The 17,860-nt window shown below is 44.2% G+C and overlaps 1 protein-coding gene across 1 annotated transcript; it reads left to right on the top strand.

Annotated features, from left to right (window-relative positions):
* Positions 1 to 6,847: 6,847 nt before the first annotated feature.
* On the top strand, positions 6,848 to 17,582 carry KCNV2 (potassium voltage-gated channel modifier subfamily V member 2). Its single transcript, XM_087822541.1, has 2 exons — positions 6,848 to 8,215; positions 17,301 to 17,582. Exons 1-2 carry the CDS (start codon positions 6,848 to 6,850, stop codon positions 17,580 to 17,582), a joined length of 1,650 nt encoding a protein of 549 aa, XP_087678667.1.
* The last annotated feature ends 278 nt before the right edge of the window (positions 17,583 to 17,860 follow it).

Genomic DNA, 17,860 nt, shown 5'->3' with positions numbered 1-17,860 from the left:
ACATATGTGAAAACTGGGTCCCAGACAGGAGATGCAATTTGTTGAGTTTCCAATGGCTAATAAGGCATCGCGCTGGAACTAGGACTCGGTTCTCTTGACTTTCGCAACATATCATCCTGCCTCTCAGATTACGCTCTGAGGAGTTTAGACTATACCTCTCAGTACAGTTCAGTCTAGTACTCAGAGAGATTCTGTAGTACAATTATACACAAAAAGCATTAGGTATGAGGAAAACTAGGCATTGTGATGGTGCTCAAACTCTTAATGTTTTCTTAGACAATGAGGCCCATACAAATAAGGGACTACCAGAAGGCCATTAAAAATTATGTAAATCTAGAACATCTACATATGGAAGAATGACTATTACCTGTCATTAAGTGAATAAAGAAGCTTATAGAATATTACACTTATCATCCTGGGTAAGTAAAATCATATATATATAAATATACAGGTGTGTGAAATTATACAATATGAAAAATTATGTATAATTATATATATGTGTGTATATGTAGGTATGTGTATAAATATAGTATATGTATGTACAGGAAATAGAGATGTAACAGTTTCTGAATGAATATTCACTGTGATGTTAACTGGTTATTTGGGGTCGTAAAATATAAAGTGGATTTTATTTTCTTCGTGGTGCATTTCTCTACTGTCAATTTTTTTATATTGATCTGGTAGATTTTTTAAAGCAATGAAATTTAAAAGATAGATTGCGCTAAATAACTCCAGGTACCAGAGCATGATCAGTGGGTTGGAACAAATATTCACATTAGAACATGGACACTGGGTAGAGAGATCACAGTGGGACCTACTCATACAGAAAGAGAAACAAGGAAATGAATCTGTATTTAGGACCAACTGATGCACCTTTCTAGTTTACAAACACTCTGGAGGAGCCTGTATCCTCGATGACGCCTTTAACCTGCACCAGCCTCAAACTGCCAGTCTTCGGGCATATTGTCAGGGGAGGAAAACAACACCTACATGGAGAAGACTTTACTTAGCATTCTTTCAGTTTCCTGTTGCTTAATGTAATCCTAAAATATACCTGCAATAAAACCTCTTTAAGTTGACTTTCCTTAGTCATATTTTGTGATGTTCTTACATAGCAGGAGCTAAAATTGACTTCTGCCAAATTAATTTTAAAACAAATCAAGAGTAAAATTATGGGGACAAGGAAAATCATTATCTTTCTTGAAAAAATAAGCTACTTATTAGTCACAAGCCCTTTAACAGCACCAAACACAGGGTTACATACAAGTAGATGCTAATTTCCATGATAATCATTCATATCTAATTCCATAATTCTTTTTGGCAATGCCTGGCTAATCCTTTCCAATTTGATCCTCAGTCCAGAATACTGACTTTTCTCATGAAGTTCTCTAAAATCAGCTGCATTGCTTTAGAGTTTAATCTGCAACAACGTAAAAATATAGCCACAAATATATTTATTTAAGTCTATTGTTTATGGTTTTCAGTGAGTGTAACTCCCACACACGTTCACCATCTAGGGTCTAACTCTTCTGCTTTGACTTTATGAGTAACCTTTGCAGTGCAGAGAGATGATATTTTAGAAAGCTGCACAGAAAGTATTTACCTCTACTATATAATTTTGCCATGACTGATAACTATTGGCCTATACCAAAAGAATACAGTTTTTGGAGTAAAACTATATAGGCAATTTTAATAATATAATTGAGTCATTATAAATCACTTGCAACTCCTTCCCTTTGCTACATTTATTAATCCTTAAAGATTTTCAGAGAAAGATTCTGTTCCAATATTCTTCACACACCATCTGTTCAAGCACATTCCTTATACCCTTACTAGGTTTTCACAGATGCCACTTTTTAAATCAGCAAATCTCCTCAGGAGCATCATCTGGCTCCCGTCACCCCTACTCCAGGGAGCCCCGTCATCTCAGTAATACCAATGTTGGAGCAGATGTTCCACACTCTCTGGCATATTCCCCTCTTTCGGTAGAGTTCTGGAATACAAATTTGGGGGAGGGGGGACTCTTGGGTGCAAGCATTTTCTGCAAATGTTTTCTCTCTGTATCAAATGCAGTGCTCAGGAGCCTCATTTCTGCTCTTCTGGAGACCTGGTCAGAGAAAGTCTCTTTGCTCAGAGCACAGAAAGCAGAAGCAGACAGAGAGGGACAGAGACGAGAGGGAACACGCTTGAAAATGAAAGGAAGTGAGAAGCAAAGTTGAGTCAAATTATATGAGGCTAAATTTTTTTAAAGATCAGCTGAATCTATTCCACCATGAAACTTAAGCAGTGTTCTGGTTTGGGCAGAAGACAACAGATGGGTTTTGGAAGGTGTGTGAAATACAGCTGTGACAGCTCACGCAATACCAAATGGAGGACTGTGAAGTCTTCCGTGGAATTAGTTCACTGAAGGCTATTAGTTTGGACAGCTGAGCTTAGTTCTTCATTGAATGCCAGGATCCGATATTTAAATCACTCAAAAACACTCCTCCCAGATCTACAACTCACTTTTCCACATGGACACACCTCAGAGTGAGAACTGTATGCAGAGATGCTGAAACTGTGTCCAATTAGGGGGAAAAGGCACTAGCCTGGTGCTGGAACAGGGTTTCAGAGTCAGCTGTGTATTAACTCACCTGTCCATAGGACCCTGGGCAAGTGGCCCGATTTATCTGGCACTTCGGTTGCCTTATCTCTAACATGAGCAGTGGGACTAGATAACTCCTGGGTGACCCCCGCCTGAAAGTAGCACAATACCTATGTTTACACTTCCTTGCAAATTGGATCGCATTCACTTCCAAAAGGCATAACAGATGTCAAGATCTGTTGCATCATCTGGGGTGGAAAGAACAAAAAGAACCATGTTGAAAGTCTATGTATGTTTAGGAGAAACAATAAATGAAGATCAAAAGGTGAATGTGTTCTTAGTAAGGCACACATCATTACGGGCCGCCTAGCCTGCCGCCGCAGTTCACAGGAGAGGACAGTGCCCGGAGTGGCTGCTGGAGGAGCCTCAGATTCTGGATCCAGCTCTGCCAGCCACTCAGGAAGCCACATCAGGCAAGAAACCCGCATCTCGGAGTTGCAGGGTCTTCATCTTTAAAGAGGGAATTAAAGACGATGGATGTGCATGGGGAAAGTGGGTGCACCCTCCAGATTTAAGCCTGATTACAAGACATCAAAAAAAAAAAAAAAGGTTTAGTTACAGATTTCTCTTCTTTCCATCACTCTTCCTTTTTCCAAACTCACAGACAACTTTAACCAGGTCAGCAAGAATTTCAACTGACTAAGACGTTTTGCAATCAATCCTTGTTTCTATTCATTGCACATTTCACCTATGATGGGACAGGCAAATCTAAAGAGGAGGTGAACAAATATCAAAATAATTCAATTACTGAAAAAAATTCACCAGGCTTAGCAAAGACTTAAACAACAACAACACTATTTTTTTCTTTATTGGAAGTTGGAGAGATTGTTGTTTTTTGTAATTTCTTTGTTTTGGCTTTGGCATTCAACTGCAATCTTAGTCCTTTATGGACAGGGACTTCAAAGGCCTTTAAGAAATGCAAGTAAGTTTCCCAAGTAAATGCTAAACCTCTCTCTTTCTTTCTGCCTTTCAGGACTCGGTCTGGGTAAATTGCAAAGGTAGTTTACATTCAGCAAACTTGCTCTCCTTACCATTTGCCTTAGTTTCTCCATTCTATTAGTACTCTCTTCCCAAGCCTTTCTGAACCTGAATCCCGTCTGAAATGCCCCCAGCACCTACACAATAGGTTGCTGTAAGGATTATCATAATACAGTATCTGGGCAAGCTACTATCATTATTATATTAATTATTAGTATTCTGCTCTTTTTAAAATATTTTCTACAATGCATTTATATAACTTTTATAATGCAAAAAAATTTTAAATCACTTTGTTAAAAGAAGTGACTTGTACTGTGAGTTAGTAGTATGTGTTTTCTAGTGGGAAAGGGTAGCTTATCAATCTTGGGGAAACAGAGAAAGATGTCAGAGAAGGATCGCTGAGAAAGAAAGAAGCTACTTCAGCTGACTTTTGAAGAACAAGGACTTAGGGAAGAGGGCAGGAGGGAATTCAAGAGAAATGGATCATTAAGCAAAGACCTAGAATCTTAGCAATTTCAAGCCAGAACGGGCTTAAAGATCATCCAGCCCAACTTTCCACCCGTGCAGGTCTCCCTCTGCAGCCCACCCCACGGAGTTTTAACTGCCTTTAGAGAGGAGCTCACCATTTATGAACAAACACATCCATGGCTGGGCAGTTCTCTGTCAGAAAGTGTTTCCATATGTGGACACTCATCTGCCATTGTACTTACATACATACACATCAGAGCAAAACCTAAGCAACATGTTCACACCAACAGACACATTTGGGCTGTAAGAGTCACCTAAGGGTGGTCATCAGGGCAATATTCCCTCTCGACTGCATGGCTCTGGTGCTTGAGCTTAGCTTTGAGATGCCTGACAGACATCACTCACTCCATTGTTTTTGAGTGCAAAAGGCACAAGAGTGTTGAAAGTTTAGGTAAGTAGTATTATATGATTGCAATGGAAAGAGAGGAAATTTAAAATATGAAAATAATGATACTTTTCCTCTTTATAATAGTATAATTGACTCTGAAGAAAAAGGTGAATTTATGTAACACATGAAAACAATTGTGACAGTAGTTGGCACAATATAAAGAAGAGGTGGAATTGGAAAATCCATTAAGTATGTGGCTAGAAAAACAACATCAATATTGCATGTCCAGAGGAGAACACTAGAAATGCACTGAGGAACTTACAGGCTAGTCCTGGGAGCGACTTCATTTGAAGTTTGTAAGTCTGAGCCCTGTTGGAAGCTAAACAACAAGAACGAATGTTATACTAGCAGGTACAGAGCCTGTAGCAACCATTACCTGTCCCAACACCTTTGAAGTATAGTTAAAACTGGACTACGTGAAAAAGAGAGCACTACAAACCTGGGAGGAGAAAACAGATTATTTAGTTAAGAGTTGGGCCATCCAGATAAAAAGCTGGAAAATAAAGTTCAGTCTTTACTTCCCTCTTTACATCAAAATGAATTCCCAGTAGAGCAAATCCTTAAATGTGAAAAATGAAACTACAAGAAGAAAAATTTTAAAGAATGACAGAGAGGTGAAGGCTCTTCTAATATGACATACACCCAGAAGGCATAAAGTAAACTCAGAAAAAAAAAAATATTTGTAGTTCCTGCCACAGGCAAAAGGTCTGTTTTCATGATATTTAAAGCTCTCCTGCAAATCAATAAGAAAATACCAACAACTCAATGGAAAATAGAAAAAGAAATACAACTCTTATTCACATGAAAAGATGTTCAAATGCATTCATAAGAGAAACATAAAATTAGTCCACACATTTTTCACCTATAAAATGAGAAGAGCTCATGAAATGTGATATGCTCTCATACATTGATGGCGACTTATGATTTGGTAAACTTTTATGAGTAAAAGTTGGCATTATCAAAATTACAAATGGGAGGTCTTTAATCTAGCAATTCCACCTCATACAATTTATCCTTCTTATATCTTAATATATATAAAGTAATGTATGTATAAGGTTATTCATTGCACCACTGCTTACGAGAACAAAGATAAACTGTCTGTCACTATCAGACTACCAAGGAGATATTTTTGAAATGAGGCAGATATTTATGTTCAGATATAAAATACCTCCAAGACATACGGTTAATTGGAAAAAGCAAAGTGTATTACAGACTATGATTTGTGTTAATAACAAAGAGCTATTCAGATGATAGACAGAGATGGGTTTTTGCTTGTATGTGTTTAGAATGTTTCTTGAAAGCTAACCAAGAAGCACTAACAGTGGTCGCCTCCTCAGAGGCACAGTTGATAGCTGCAGGTTGGGGCTGAGGGAGCGAGCAAATTTTTACCTTAATGCACCTTTGGACCTTTTGAATTTCATCTCATAAACACATATTAGCTAATCAAAATAAATTGAAGTTCAAAACAAATTATTTACTTAAAGCAAATCCCTTGCTCTTCTCTAATACTCCCGTATTTTTCACTTGCTCTGTTACTGAGCTTGCATCTTTATATGACCTCTAAAACCATGAGCAACTTGAGGGCTACAACTGTGTCTCCATTGAGTTTCCATCTCCAGCATCTAGCACAGTGCCTTCCATACGAAAAGAGACTTTTAAAAAAAGTCATGTCTTGAAGAGTGTTGGAGACCTTTTCCTTGGAAGGAAGTCTGGGTCACCTTCACATATGGCCTAATACAGCAGCTGAACAGGGGTGCCAGACCCTAAGAACATCTACCCACAGGTCCTGGGATTCTACCTTTAAGAGAACAGAGGGTGAGAAAGAGAGAAACAGGGAGACAACGAGTTCCAAACGGAAACTGAGCTATATTCTACCGCTAATTCAGTTGATGTCATCTCAGCATAGGTACACCAACACTTCCTTAGGGAAGGCCTCATGCGTGGCCCACATTTTTATTAGCAATAATCTCTGCTGCCAGGCTTAAAACCACATAATCATCCCCTGGGTCACAGAGTGGAGAGAGACAGGGAGGAAACAGGCTGCTAAGAGGTTCTAAATCCCTCCTAAGACCGGCTCCTTCCGTCTCAGCAAGATTAGAGCAGTCAACAGCCGTCCGCGCGTGTTCAGACCCAGCAGCCTGGGCTGCGCTGCCCGGGAGGGCCACTCGCGGGGCGATGCGTAGGGCTCTGGCCCGTGGTCCTCTCTAAGGCAGTGTGGGGCTTATCATCCATCCTTCTAGCGCCACTGAGCCGGCGGGAGACCTTACGACGGCCAGGAAGGAAAAGCAAGGGGTCCGCTCCCCAAAGCCATGCTAAAAAACAGCGAGAGGAGGCGGTCTTGGAGCTACAGGCCCTGGAACACCGCCGAGCGCGAGGACGCGCCCGATTCGGGGATCAGCCACCAACACCCCAGGAGCACCAGCTCCTTGGCGGCCCGCTCCGGCTCCCAGGCCAGCACCCCGGCCTGGACCGAGGGCAACTATAACTACTACATCGAGGAAGACGAAGACGGGGAGGAAGAAGAGCAGTGGAAGGACGACCCGGCCGACGAGAGCCAGCAGCCGGAGGCGGCCACCGCCGCCCAGACCCAGGGCGGCGCCGAGGGCTCGGCGCTGAGCGTGAACGTGGGCGGCCAGCGCTACCGCCTGGCCCGCGCGGAGCTGGCCCGCTACCCGCGGACGCGCCTGGGCCGCCTGGCCGCCTGCAGCAGCCGCGGCCGCCGGCTCGGCCTGTGCGACGACTACGAGGCGCGGGCGGACGAATACTTCTTCGACCGCGACCCCGCCGTCTTCCAGCTCATCTACAACTTCTACCTGTCCGGGGTGCTGCTGGTGCGCGACGAGCTGTGCCCGCGCAGCTTCCTGGAGGAGCTGGGCTACTGGGGCGTGCGGCTCAAGCACACGCCGCGCTGCTGCCGCATCTGCTTCGAGGAGCGACGCGACGAGCTGGGCGAGCGGCTGAAGATCCAGCGCGAGCTGCGCGCCCAGGCGCGCGCCGAGGAGGCGGAGCAGCTCTTCCGCGACGTGCGCTTCTACGGGCCGCAGCGGCAGCGCCTCTGGAACCTCATGGAGAAGCCCTTCTCGTCGGTGGCCGCCAAGGTCATCGGCGTGGCCTCCAGCCTCTTCGTGCTCGTCTCCATCGTGGCGCTGGCGCTCAACACGGTGGAGGAGATGCACCCGCAGGCGGAGGGCGGCCGCTGGCCCGTCCTGGAGCACGTGGAGGTGCTGTGCATCGCCTTCTTCACGCTCGAGTTCCTGCTGCGCCTGGTCTCCACGCCCGACCTGCGGAGCTTCGCGCGCAGCGCCCTCAACCTGGTGGACCTGGTGGCCATCCTGCCGCTCTACCTGCAGCTGCTGCTCGAGCGCTTCACCGACGAGGACCAGCGGCGCGCCAGGGGCTCGTCCCGCGACCGCGACCTCGAGACCGTGGGCAAGGTGGGCCAGGTGCTGCGCGTCATGCGCCTCATGCGCATCTTCCGCATCCTCAAGCTGGCGCGCCACTCCACGGGCCTGCGCGCCTTCGGCTTCACGCTGCGCCAGTGCTACCAGCAGGTGGGCTGCCTGCTGCTCTTCATCGCCATGGGCATCTTCTCCTTTTCCGCGGCCGTCTACTCCGTGGAGCACGACGTGCCCGGCACCAACTTCACCAGCATCCCGCACGCCTGGTGGTGGGCCGCCGTGAGTACCGTGGCCTTGGCCCTCCCCACCCTCCTTCCCCGGCCTCCCATTCCCTGGTTATCAGCTACCTGTCTTCACCCCCTTCTCTTTCCTTTGCCTTGCACAAGGACCATCGCGTCGCTGCCTCCAGCTAAGAAAACAGGCGGGTGTTACAGGCTGGCAAAGACAGAAACCCTGTGGTCCAGCGAGTAACTGACCTTGACTTGGTCCTAGGAATCCCTGAGTCTAGATTTAGTTTTAAAACCCTTAACAGGCAGATTTTAAGCAGGATTCCTTGTCGATGTCTGTGGGAAGCTTCCTCGTAATCACTCTTGTTAATTGCCACTCATTGAAGATCAATTATCCTAAGTAGCTTATAACTTTATCTTAACCCTGTGAGGTAGTTAGGATCACTATTTGTATTAAAACAGGACAAATTGGACTTGGTTTCCGTTGTTGTTGTTTTTAAGGAATTGTATCTTTATTCTGGAAGGGAAGTGAGACTTGCCTGAACACTGTCAGCCCTGACGGAAATCCCACTGATTCCCGCTAAATCTGCGTATGTAAAGGAGCATCTAACACTGAAAGTTGCTCCAATGTCACTGAAAGTCTTTCAGGACCTGGTATTATTGCCTCATTTTATAGAAAGAGGAATTGAGGTGGAGAGAGTTTGAGTGCAGACACACAGCTAAATCCAGAGTGAGGGCTGAAGGCCAAGCCTGGCCAAGTGCAAAACTCACACCCTGTCCACAGCCAGCACTGCCCCTTCCATGCTTTAGCTCTTCTGCAGCCCTTGGACAGTAATATGCTAGTTATTTTTGTCATTGCTTTCTTTGGAGCTTGCCTTCTTATGACAATATTTATGCCATCTATTCACATATCTGTTTTTCTGGGATGCTAGACTAAATCCCTGGAGAATCCCTGAAGCCCTGGAAATGCTGATTGGGTCTTCTTCAGTCGTTGAATAAGCTGACATGTGCACACAGGAAAGAACTAGGTGTATGGTTTCCGTACTTTTTTCCCCCTATTGTTGACACTATTACATATGTCCCGGTTTCCTTCCTTTGCCCACCTCCATCCAGCCTCCACCCCTCCTCCCCTGGCCTTCACCACACTGTGGTCCGAGTCCACAGGCTATGCATATATGTTCCTGAGCTAATCTCTTCACCTTTTATCCATACCCTCTCATGTCCCTCCCTTCTGACATCTGTCAGTCTGTTCCAGGTATTTTCTTAAGTAGATTATTATAATGCCTTTAAAGACATGAAGCAAATATAACAAGTTTTTCCCGTGTTAGAAAGTCAGTATTTCCCACATTAACTATGGGATGTGTCTGAACCCAAAGGCTCAGGTGAACTTCTGAGATGAACCAACCCAGGGCGACTAACAATGTAGTCTCGTGGGATGAAAGATTTCTATTTCAATTCTAGGATCAGGTCTGGTAATAATTATCTGTGACCCTAAATAATGAGCCATGAAAGCTCATTCCCCACCCTCAGTTTCATTTCTCAAGCGGAAGATGGAGAACTCTGCAGTTCACCTGCCTGCCTGCCTTCCCTGGAAAGTGAGTGCTCATGTGCACCACAGGATCTGTGAGCTTTCTCCCATGAAGGGGTGACGGGAGGCTCTTCTGAACAAGCTAGCCAAATGCCACGCCTCTGATCATACTCCAGATGACAAAAGGTCATCTCCATAGTAGATAAGCTGTGTGTACAGATGGAGCTGATGGAGGGTGACTTGTCCCCCAGCAAATGACATTTACTTTGGAGGTGAGTAAGGTAGGAAGGGAAAAGAGCAAATCTACATGCTGGTGATATAATTCCAAGTTTTAGAGAGTCAAGTTCCCATTCACTCAAACATCTTAGAAGACTGGCAGATATAGGCTGGACCTAGTGGACTCTTTAATACTGTCATTTTAACCCACAAAACTTTTTTTACCTTTTGTATATTAATGTAAATATTTTTTTATGAAAATTTTGTTGTCAATTCTGGATTTTTATTTTCTAAAAATTCCCTGAAGTGAATGTCCATTGATCCCATTTAATTTCTTGATTGGCTTAATATACAATGATGTTTTAAAACCTTCAAATGATCCCCTTTTTTTATATTAGCTGAAATTATGTTACTCAAGACCAGTGTTTTCCATTAATTTTACCAATGATTGCTTTTACCAATATGAGGTTTTGGGTTTTTTGTGTGGCTTTTATCTCTATCAGACACTATTTTCACAAACCAAAATGTATACATTTCAACCTTATCATTTTCCAGCCTTAACCTTTATCAATAGCCTTTGTCCATTTTATTCTATGAGAATTATTTATACTAGTAAAAATCATTATGAATTAGATAAAAGACTGATAACTTGTATTTATTTCTAGACTAATCTACAAGGACAATTACCGTTGAACATGTGAGGACTGTTCTATTCCCCAAGACTGATGTCTTATTAACCCAATTCTTCTTAATACTTCTGCTAACATTGCATATTGTACACTAAGCGTTTGTATTCTCAGTAGAACAAAGAGAAAAGAACACTGTTGAAATGATGCAGACAGAATTTAAAATTATCGAGCACACATCCATGATCAATGTGTATTTAGTTATTCATAAATTCTAAGCTATTTATTGCCACAATAATGATGCTTCACAAACTACCCCAAAACTCAGTGGCTTAAAATGCCAAGTATTTCTTTAGCTACTGAGTTTGCGAGTCAGCAATTTAGGCTGGTTTCAACTAGAAGATTCTTCTCGTTTGGCCTCATATCTGATGGTCAGCTGGCTGATGGCTGGAATGAAGGAGGAGACTAAGCTACGTATCTTTCATTTTCCAGCAGACATGGCAAAGGATGAGTGAGCTCCCAGTCATGCAAGTACTGTGTAAGCTTCTCTTCAACAAGGCCAAACTCAGAGCCCAAGGGCAGGGGGTAGCCCGCTCACTATAGGAAAGCCCTGTAAAGTTATTCAGCCAAGAGCTTGGATAAAGGAAGATATGAAGAATTAGTTCCAGGAATTCAATCATTCTAAGGTATTCCTGCTCAGGTATATTACACACATCAGAAAACATACCCTGGCACACTGAAATTTTCAAGATGAGGTAAAGAATAATAGGAGTGTCTTCTTCCACCGCTCCAGTGCTGTCCCTTGTGGTATATTTACCCATGTTAGATTCTCTAATCCAGTCTTCTATGTTTTTATTGCTTTCAGATAACCCCAAATATGACTTGCTTTTAATAATCTTCCCTCTCTCTATGCCAAGGAACCTGCATCCTTCTTCTGCTCTACTCAGGGTTTTAAGAGGAATACAATAATTTTCATTACTGTGAATTCTCCTACAGCTGCAAAACAAATCCCTCGTGGGCACTCATGTCTGCAAACTCTCGTGTATTAGGATATAAAATAGACCCGTCCTACTCTGCTGTCACATGGCGGTTATTTGTGAGCTCTAATGTAATAGGAAACATATGTAAGATGCTAGCCTGTAGTATATCCACAATAAATAGAAGCTACCATATCTGACTAGCTAATAGTCTTTATCACATGAACACAATAACTTCTGCTTCCAGATCCATTTGGGGGAAAATAAAACAGAAGTGATTCCTTCTCTCCTGGGGAAAAAGAGAGACTGTGGGACATACAAAAGGGTCAGCTGTTCTATCTGGGGACAGCTTCTGAGTGTTCAGATAGATGGGCCCCTGCTTGGAGCGACTGCAGCCATGCTGCAGCTCCCAGGGGTGCCTGGGCGTGGGAATCGCATGGCACAGCTCAACAAGAATAATTAGTTCTGTGGCGAAGCTTTAATCACTGGCCTTCAGTGTGGCTATGTTTTTACGTAGAAAAGGGCAAATGGACTGTTCAACAAACCATTTCCTCCTGAGCTCTCCAGAGCCAGTTAGAGCTGTAGAAACCAAACAGGAAACTATGTCATGAACTCATTCCTACAAAAACTCTTCAAAAAAGGAAATTTATCTCTGGCTGAGGCACCTGATAATTGTGCCCCAGAGACCTTGCTCCTATCTTTGTTTTCTTAAAGTATGATATCATTTCCTTGCAAATAGGTGGTATTTATGAGATCACTGAAATTTATTTTATATTATTATTTTTTACTTTTTTAATCATTATTGATTTTAGAGAGAGAGGAAGGGAGATAGAGAGAAACCTCAATTTGTTGTTCCACTTATTTATGCATTCCTTGGTTGATTCTTGTATGTGCCCTGACCAGGGGATCAAACCCTCAACCTTGGCATATCAGAATGACGCTCTAACCGACTGAGTTACCTGACCAAGGCAATATAATATCTTATTTTTATAGATTGATTGCGTGCTTTGAGGAGACCCATTTGGAAGGTCAAGTTATAGTCAGGAAAATAGAAAACTATGTGGGTGTTTTAAACAGAGGGAATTTGATACAAGGAAGTAGACACATAGGTGTTAGAAGGCTAGAAGCAAAAGGGGGAAACTGAGATAACCCAAAGATCAGTAAATGTAGGAAATAGCTATCAGCCCTAAAATTGGGGGAACAAGTAGGAGAAGGGAGAGTTACCTACCAAGGAGTGCAGAGGCGGAGCCTCTGTGTAGCTGCTGCAGGGACCCCTAAGATGGCACCATGAGGTTGGTGCCGAGTGTGCCAAAAGATGCCTGAGCCATAAATATCTGCTGTTACTGGAGGGTGACAGAAACAGAAGCAGCTATAGAGACCCTCATCTCCTCATCGCACCTTCCAGTCTCCCAACAGTGTCTCTCATTGGCAGGACACAACCAGAAGACAGTAGGCAAGGGAATTCTCAGGAAATGTAGTTTGCAGACTCCCAGTTGCAGAATTACAAAATACAGCAGAGAACTGTATGAGGCTTGGGACTGAGCGACAACAGGTAAATGTCTGGCCCAGAAGGCATTCAAGTTCCAGCTCCTTCAGAACTAGCACAGGAGCTGTCTATGGCCACGGTCTATTAGGTACTTTTATGACTTTTGATCTTGTGGACTCCTGATTTGGGGGTGGTCCCCTCCTATCTTTTTAAGCTATGCTCCTGTTTGACCATTATGACTTGAGTGGGATGTGACTGAATTGTAGAGGGCAGGGAGAAGTACCAGGTAAGCTGAAGATGAAGAGGACATCATATTATTATGTACTTTTCTATGGGTAGGTTAATAGACTCCCAAACTTCCTTTAGCTTTTGCACAATTTACATACATGTCAGACCTGAAATGTACAGATGAGCTGGTGGTTCTCTTTGAGGTGGTCACCCATGACCTGATTCTAACAGTGCTTCCGCTGAACAAAACGTTCTTTGAATTTCACTGAGAAACTCTTTAGAGTCTGTGACATGTCCATTTGCCTCTTTGTAATCATGCTCAATCTCTACCTTTTTGAGCGTGGATTCAACATTTTAAAATAGCCCAGATCCTTGAGTTTAAGGTTGGCACCTAAACTTAATGCTCAAGGTAGTTGAGGCGATAACTGTGTCCTAATTGTGGCCCAACAAGACCACTAGTTTCAAGGTCATACCACTGACTCCTCTGCGCAGATTATAATCCCAAAGAGGAATTCCTCAAATATTTGTCGCAGCAGCAGCATGGCTTGGCTAAGTGTAGCTTTTGAAGCTAAATCCTTGAAGGACTGAGATAGGTAATAATTTTAGCCAGAAAATTTACCCCCTTAAATTTTTTGGAAAAACTGGAAGGGTTGTTAATTATTTTGAAAAATCAGGTTTATTCCTTGGGATTGTAATCCCAAAATGCATGGATTATTGGCTGCCAAGGTTTAGTATATGCCTAGGTCCTTATGAAGGAAACAAACATTCCTTGTTGAAAAAGAAATTCAGGTATAGCCATTCTAAAGTTTTGGAGAAAAACTGGATGCTTGTCGTCCTTGTGATGTTTAGTAGGCCAAGATTTGAGGGTATGAGGCTTGGGACTGATTAGTGGGTGAGCTGCTAGGAGAAGGTCACATTCTGGCTTTTGGGACCCAAAGGCTAGGGAAAATATGTAAGCTTTCAATGGAATGGTAAGTTTCCAGTTTACAGAATGGCTGAGCCAGCCAGTTTTTTCAGGATATTAAGATGGGTTTACAAACTGGATGAACCTCAAAAATATTAGGCAGAGTGAAAGAAGCCAGAGAAAATTTCCAGAAGAGGCAAATCTACAAAGAAGGCAAGTAGATCAGTGATTACCTGGGGCTGGAGGTGGTAATGCAAAGTAACAGCAAACGGGAACAAGGGATGTTTTTGAGGTGATGGAAGTGTTCTGAACTCGGATTTTAGTGATGATTGCTCAACACTATAAATCCACTAAAAATCATTTAACTATACTTTTGGAACAAGTGAATTTCATATCATGTAAATTATACCTCGATAAAGCTGCTGTTATGTGTGTTTAAAAAAAATGGATTGTAGAAATTTTGTTCACATATCCAAACCCAACTCATACTAATGTGAGAATTCATTCTGCAAAATCATATGGGTCAGTCTGAGGCCTTCAATTTTTAATGCCCATCCAGGGAGAAATGGTTTGGCCTGTGGAACATGGAGAAAAAGTCCCCTAAAGCCAAGGAATCCCAAGTTCCTTTTGGCGTCAAGGAGCAAGCAGATCACTGGTTGAGTTAAATTATCCACAAAACCGGCAATGCATAAATTAGCTTTGCATTTTGAGCAAGTTCTTCAACACCAGTCATACAGAGCCTCCTAGCAGAAGAGATCTTTTCTCTAAAAATAGAGATCCAAGATATACAAAAATATTTAGACCATAATCTGCACATCATATATTTAATCTTTCTTAAGCCAATTCTCTTTGCTTTTAACTTTTCACTCTAAGTTCAGCCAAAAAAAAAAAAAAACGAATTGGGTTTGGGAATGAAGCAAGGCCAGTATGAGGACTGATTACAGGTTCTTAAAAGGCACTTTGTCTCAATTATTTTCCTTCCTGTGCATCTTCCCTTCTCCCTCCCCCGCACCCCTGCACCCCTGAGGGGCCAGTTTACCTGGAAGCCTCTGCCTTGGCCTTTCAGGGAAGCTTCCTGTTCCAAAACTACCTTTCTTGTCACTCACCTCTATTATCCAAATGCCCTTTAGGCCTCCTTTAGGGAATGGGGACTGACTAAACATTCATACAGAGGTGTGAGGTGTGAGTGATGCTGTTAGTGACACATGTTTAGTTCACACACCTGGACAGAGATCTGACTCGGGTTCTTTTACTTCTGGTGTGGCCAGTGCCAACGCGCACGGGCACGTACAGACACACACACACACACACACGCAAGCGCACTTTGAGATTGACCTGCACTCTCACCTTATCACTGCCTCTCATCACCCTTGATCCAGAGGCAGGGGAAAGAGATTCTGTCCTGGAGCCAGAGTGTGCCAGCCAGTCTCCCTCATGCTCAGCAGGAGCCAGGGAGGAGCCTGTTTCCACAGCCTGTCAGTCGAATGAGCATAAGAACTAACATTAGCACTCACAGGCCCTGAGCCAGGCACTCCTTCCATTCCCACAACTACCCCGTGAGGTAGGGAGTATTCTCCCATCGTTTCAAAAGTGGAAACGGAGGCAGAGAGATTTGAGGTGACTTGCCCAAGCCACGCAGCTGAGAAGCGGATTTGGGTCCATAGCTAGTGCCATGCCTGCCTCCTTGCCCTAGTCTACACCATTCTGCCTCTCTTACATGCTTGTCTCTATTCTTCTACCTTGGGGAGGACAGCCCATCCCTCAGCAGGTCTCTCGCCAAGGATGGAGCAGTGAGGGGTTGTGGGTCTCCCGCCCCAAAGGAGAGGTGCAAGTTTTCTCTATGGGCTGGGTGGAGCTACTGTTCTTATCGACTCCCCCAGATTTGCCCAGCTGGCTCACTTCTCCATTTCATTCTAACTAATCAATCACACTTATTCTAAGTTCAAACTAACCCTTACATTATAAATAATAATAATAATAAAGTTTGCATTTCTAAGCTAAAGGCCATTTTGGTGCAGAACAGCTGGATTACTCTGCACATTTTACTACCATCTGCTGGAAAATTGTGACATCACCACTGCAAATCAGTGAAGCACACAGTGTCCCCCTGGAGTTGTGCAATGCAGTTTTTTCAACTGTAAGCAACAGCCCTGCCTAATTTAGCCAATAGTCTAGAATCCAAAGGGAGTCTTAGTACATGAGGCATAAACAACAAGCCCCAAGAGGTTTTCCAGGGTTTTCCTCTCGCTACTCTGACATAACTAGTTCCGTGGGCATCTGCATGTTAAAACAAAAGCTTGTTAACCTAAATGAATCTCTAATTAGTAGAATCTAAAGCATGGCGACAAGAGTTATGGGAAGGATTTCATGCAGGGTGAGCATATGCTTGGTTGGTAATGTCTTAAATAAAGTCCCTTCACAAAATAATGAGAGTTTCTGCAAACATTTGCAATTAAAGCACTTGTATATAAAATATCTTGTTTGAATGACATAATAAGTCTGAGAAGTGTTATAACTGTCTCCACTTTAAAGATGAGAGGAAAACCACAGAGAGGCTGCTTAGTGCCTTTTGTGTGCCTGACACTGTGCTAAGTGCTTGATATTCATTGTCTGGCTTAGTCCTCAGGACTCCTGAGAGTTAGCTCGTGTCCTCCTGTTTCAAGTGAAGGAACCAAGGCGTCGAGACTCTGACTATTTTGCTGGAGGTCACTATGCTGGGAAGGGTCAGAGCAGGACTTGAACCCGGGTCTGACTGGTCCTGGGCCTGAGCTCTTTTCAGTATGTGTATCACGTAGGCAAACCCAGGGCCCCAGGCTGAGGGGAGGCAGAGGCCAACATTTATTGAGCCCTTTCTACAGCGGGGACCTCACATATGTTGTCTTAGTGCTCTTCACAACACCCTTTAAAGTAGGTACTATCTCTCCTGTATTGTATGTAAAAAGATTTAGAAGCCATAATCAGGACTTCAACCAAGTCTTGCAGCTCCAAAGCTTGTTCCTTTCCGTGACAGGAGTCCCGCAGGCAAACTTTCTGGAACCTCCTGAAGCTGGCTCCCTGGGGGGCTCTTGCACGACCCAGGTGCACCTTCAGGGAGACAGGACCCGTCCCTCCCGCCCCCTCCCTGCCTCCCTCGTGGAGCTGACACTTCACTCCCGCCTTCCTTCCTACACAGGTGAGCATCTCCACTGTGGGCTACGGAGACATGTTCCCGGAGACCCACCTGGGCAGGCTCTTCGCCTTCCTCTGCATCGCTCTGGGCATCATCCTCAACGGGATGCCCATCTCCATCCTCTACAACAAGTTCTCCGATTACTACAGCAAGCTCAAGGCCTACGAGTACACGGCCATGCGCCGGGAAAGGGGGCGGGTGCGCTTCGCGCGCAGGGCCCGGCAGAAGGTGGCCGCGTGCCTGGCGGCCAGCAACGCGCGGCCCACCCCAAGGCCAGCGGGGTGACTGCCCCAGGCCGTCCCCATCAGGCTGGCCCGCGAGGGGGCACGGGAGGCAGACGTGCGAGGAGGGCTTTGAGTTCCCAGGGCCCGAGCTCACGGATGTTCGCCTGAATCCACACTCAGGCTGCCTCCTGTTGTGCTGGGTGAGAGCCCGACCATCCCAATGACATTGACATTGAGAACACCTTGAGAGGAGCAACTCCTTAGCTTCTCTTGTAGCTTCTCAATACATATTTTGGGACTTGAGAAGCCTTGCTTTACATTAAAGACAAGAAACCCTTG

Source organism: Miniopterus natalensis, chromosome 12 (assembly GCF_054644295.1).
Source record: "Miniopterus natalensis isolate mMinNat1 chromosome 12, mMinNat1.hap1, whole genome shotgun sequence".
NCBI lineage: Eukaryota > Metazoa > Chordata > Mammalia > Chiroptera > Miniopteridae > Miniopterus > Miniopterus natalensis.
The sequence above is the reverse complement of the archived record's forward strand: the minus strand, read 5'-3'. Positions and strand labels throughout refer to the sequence as shown.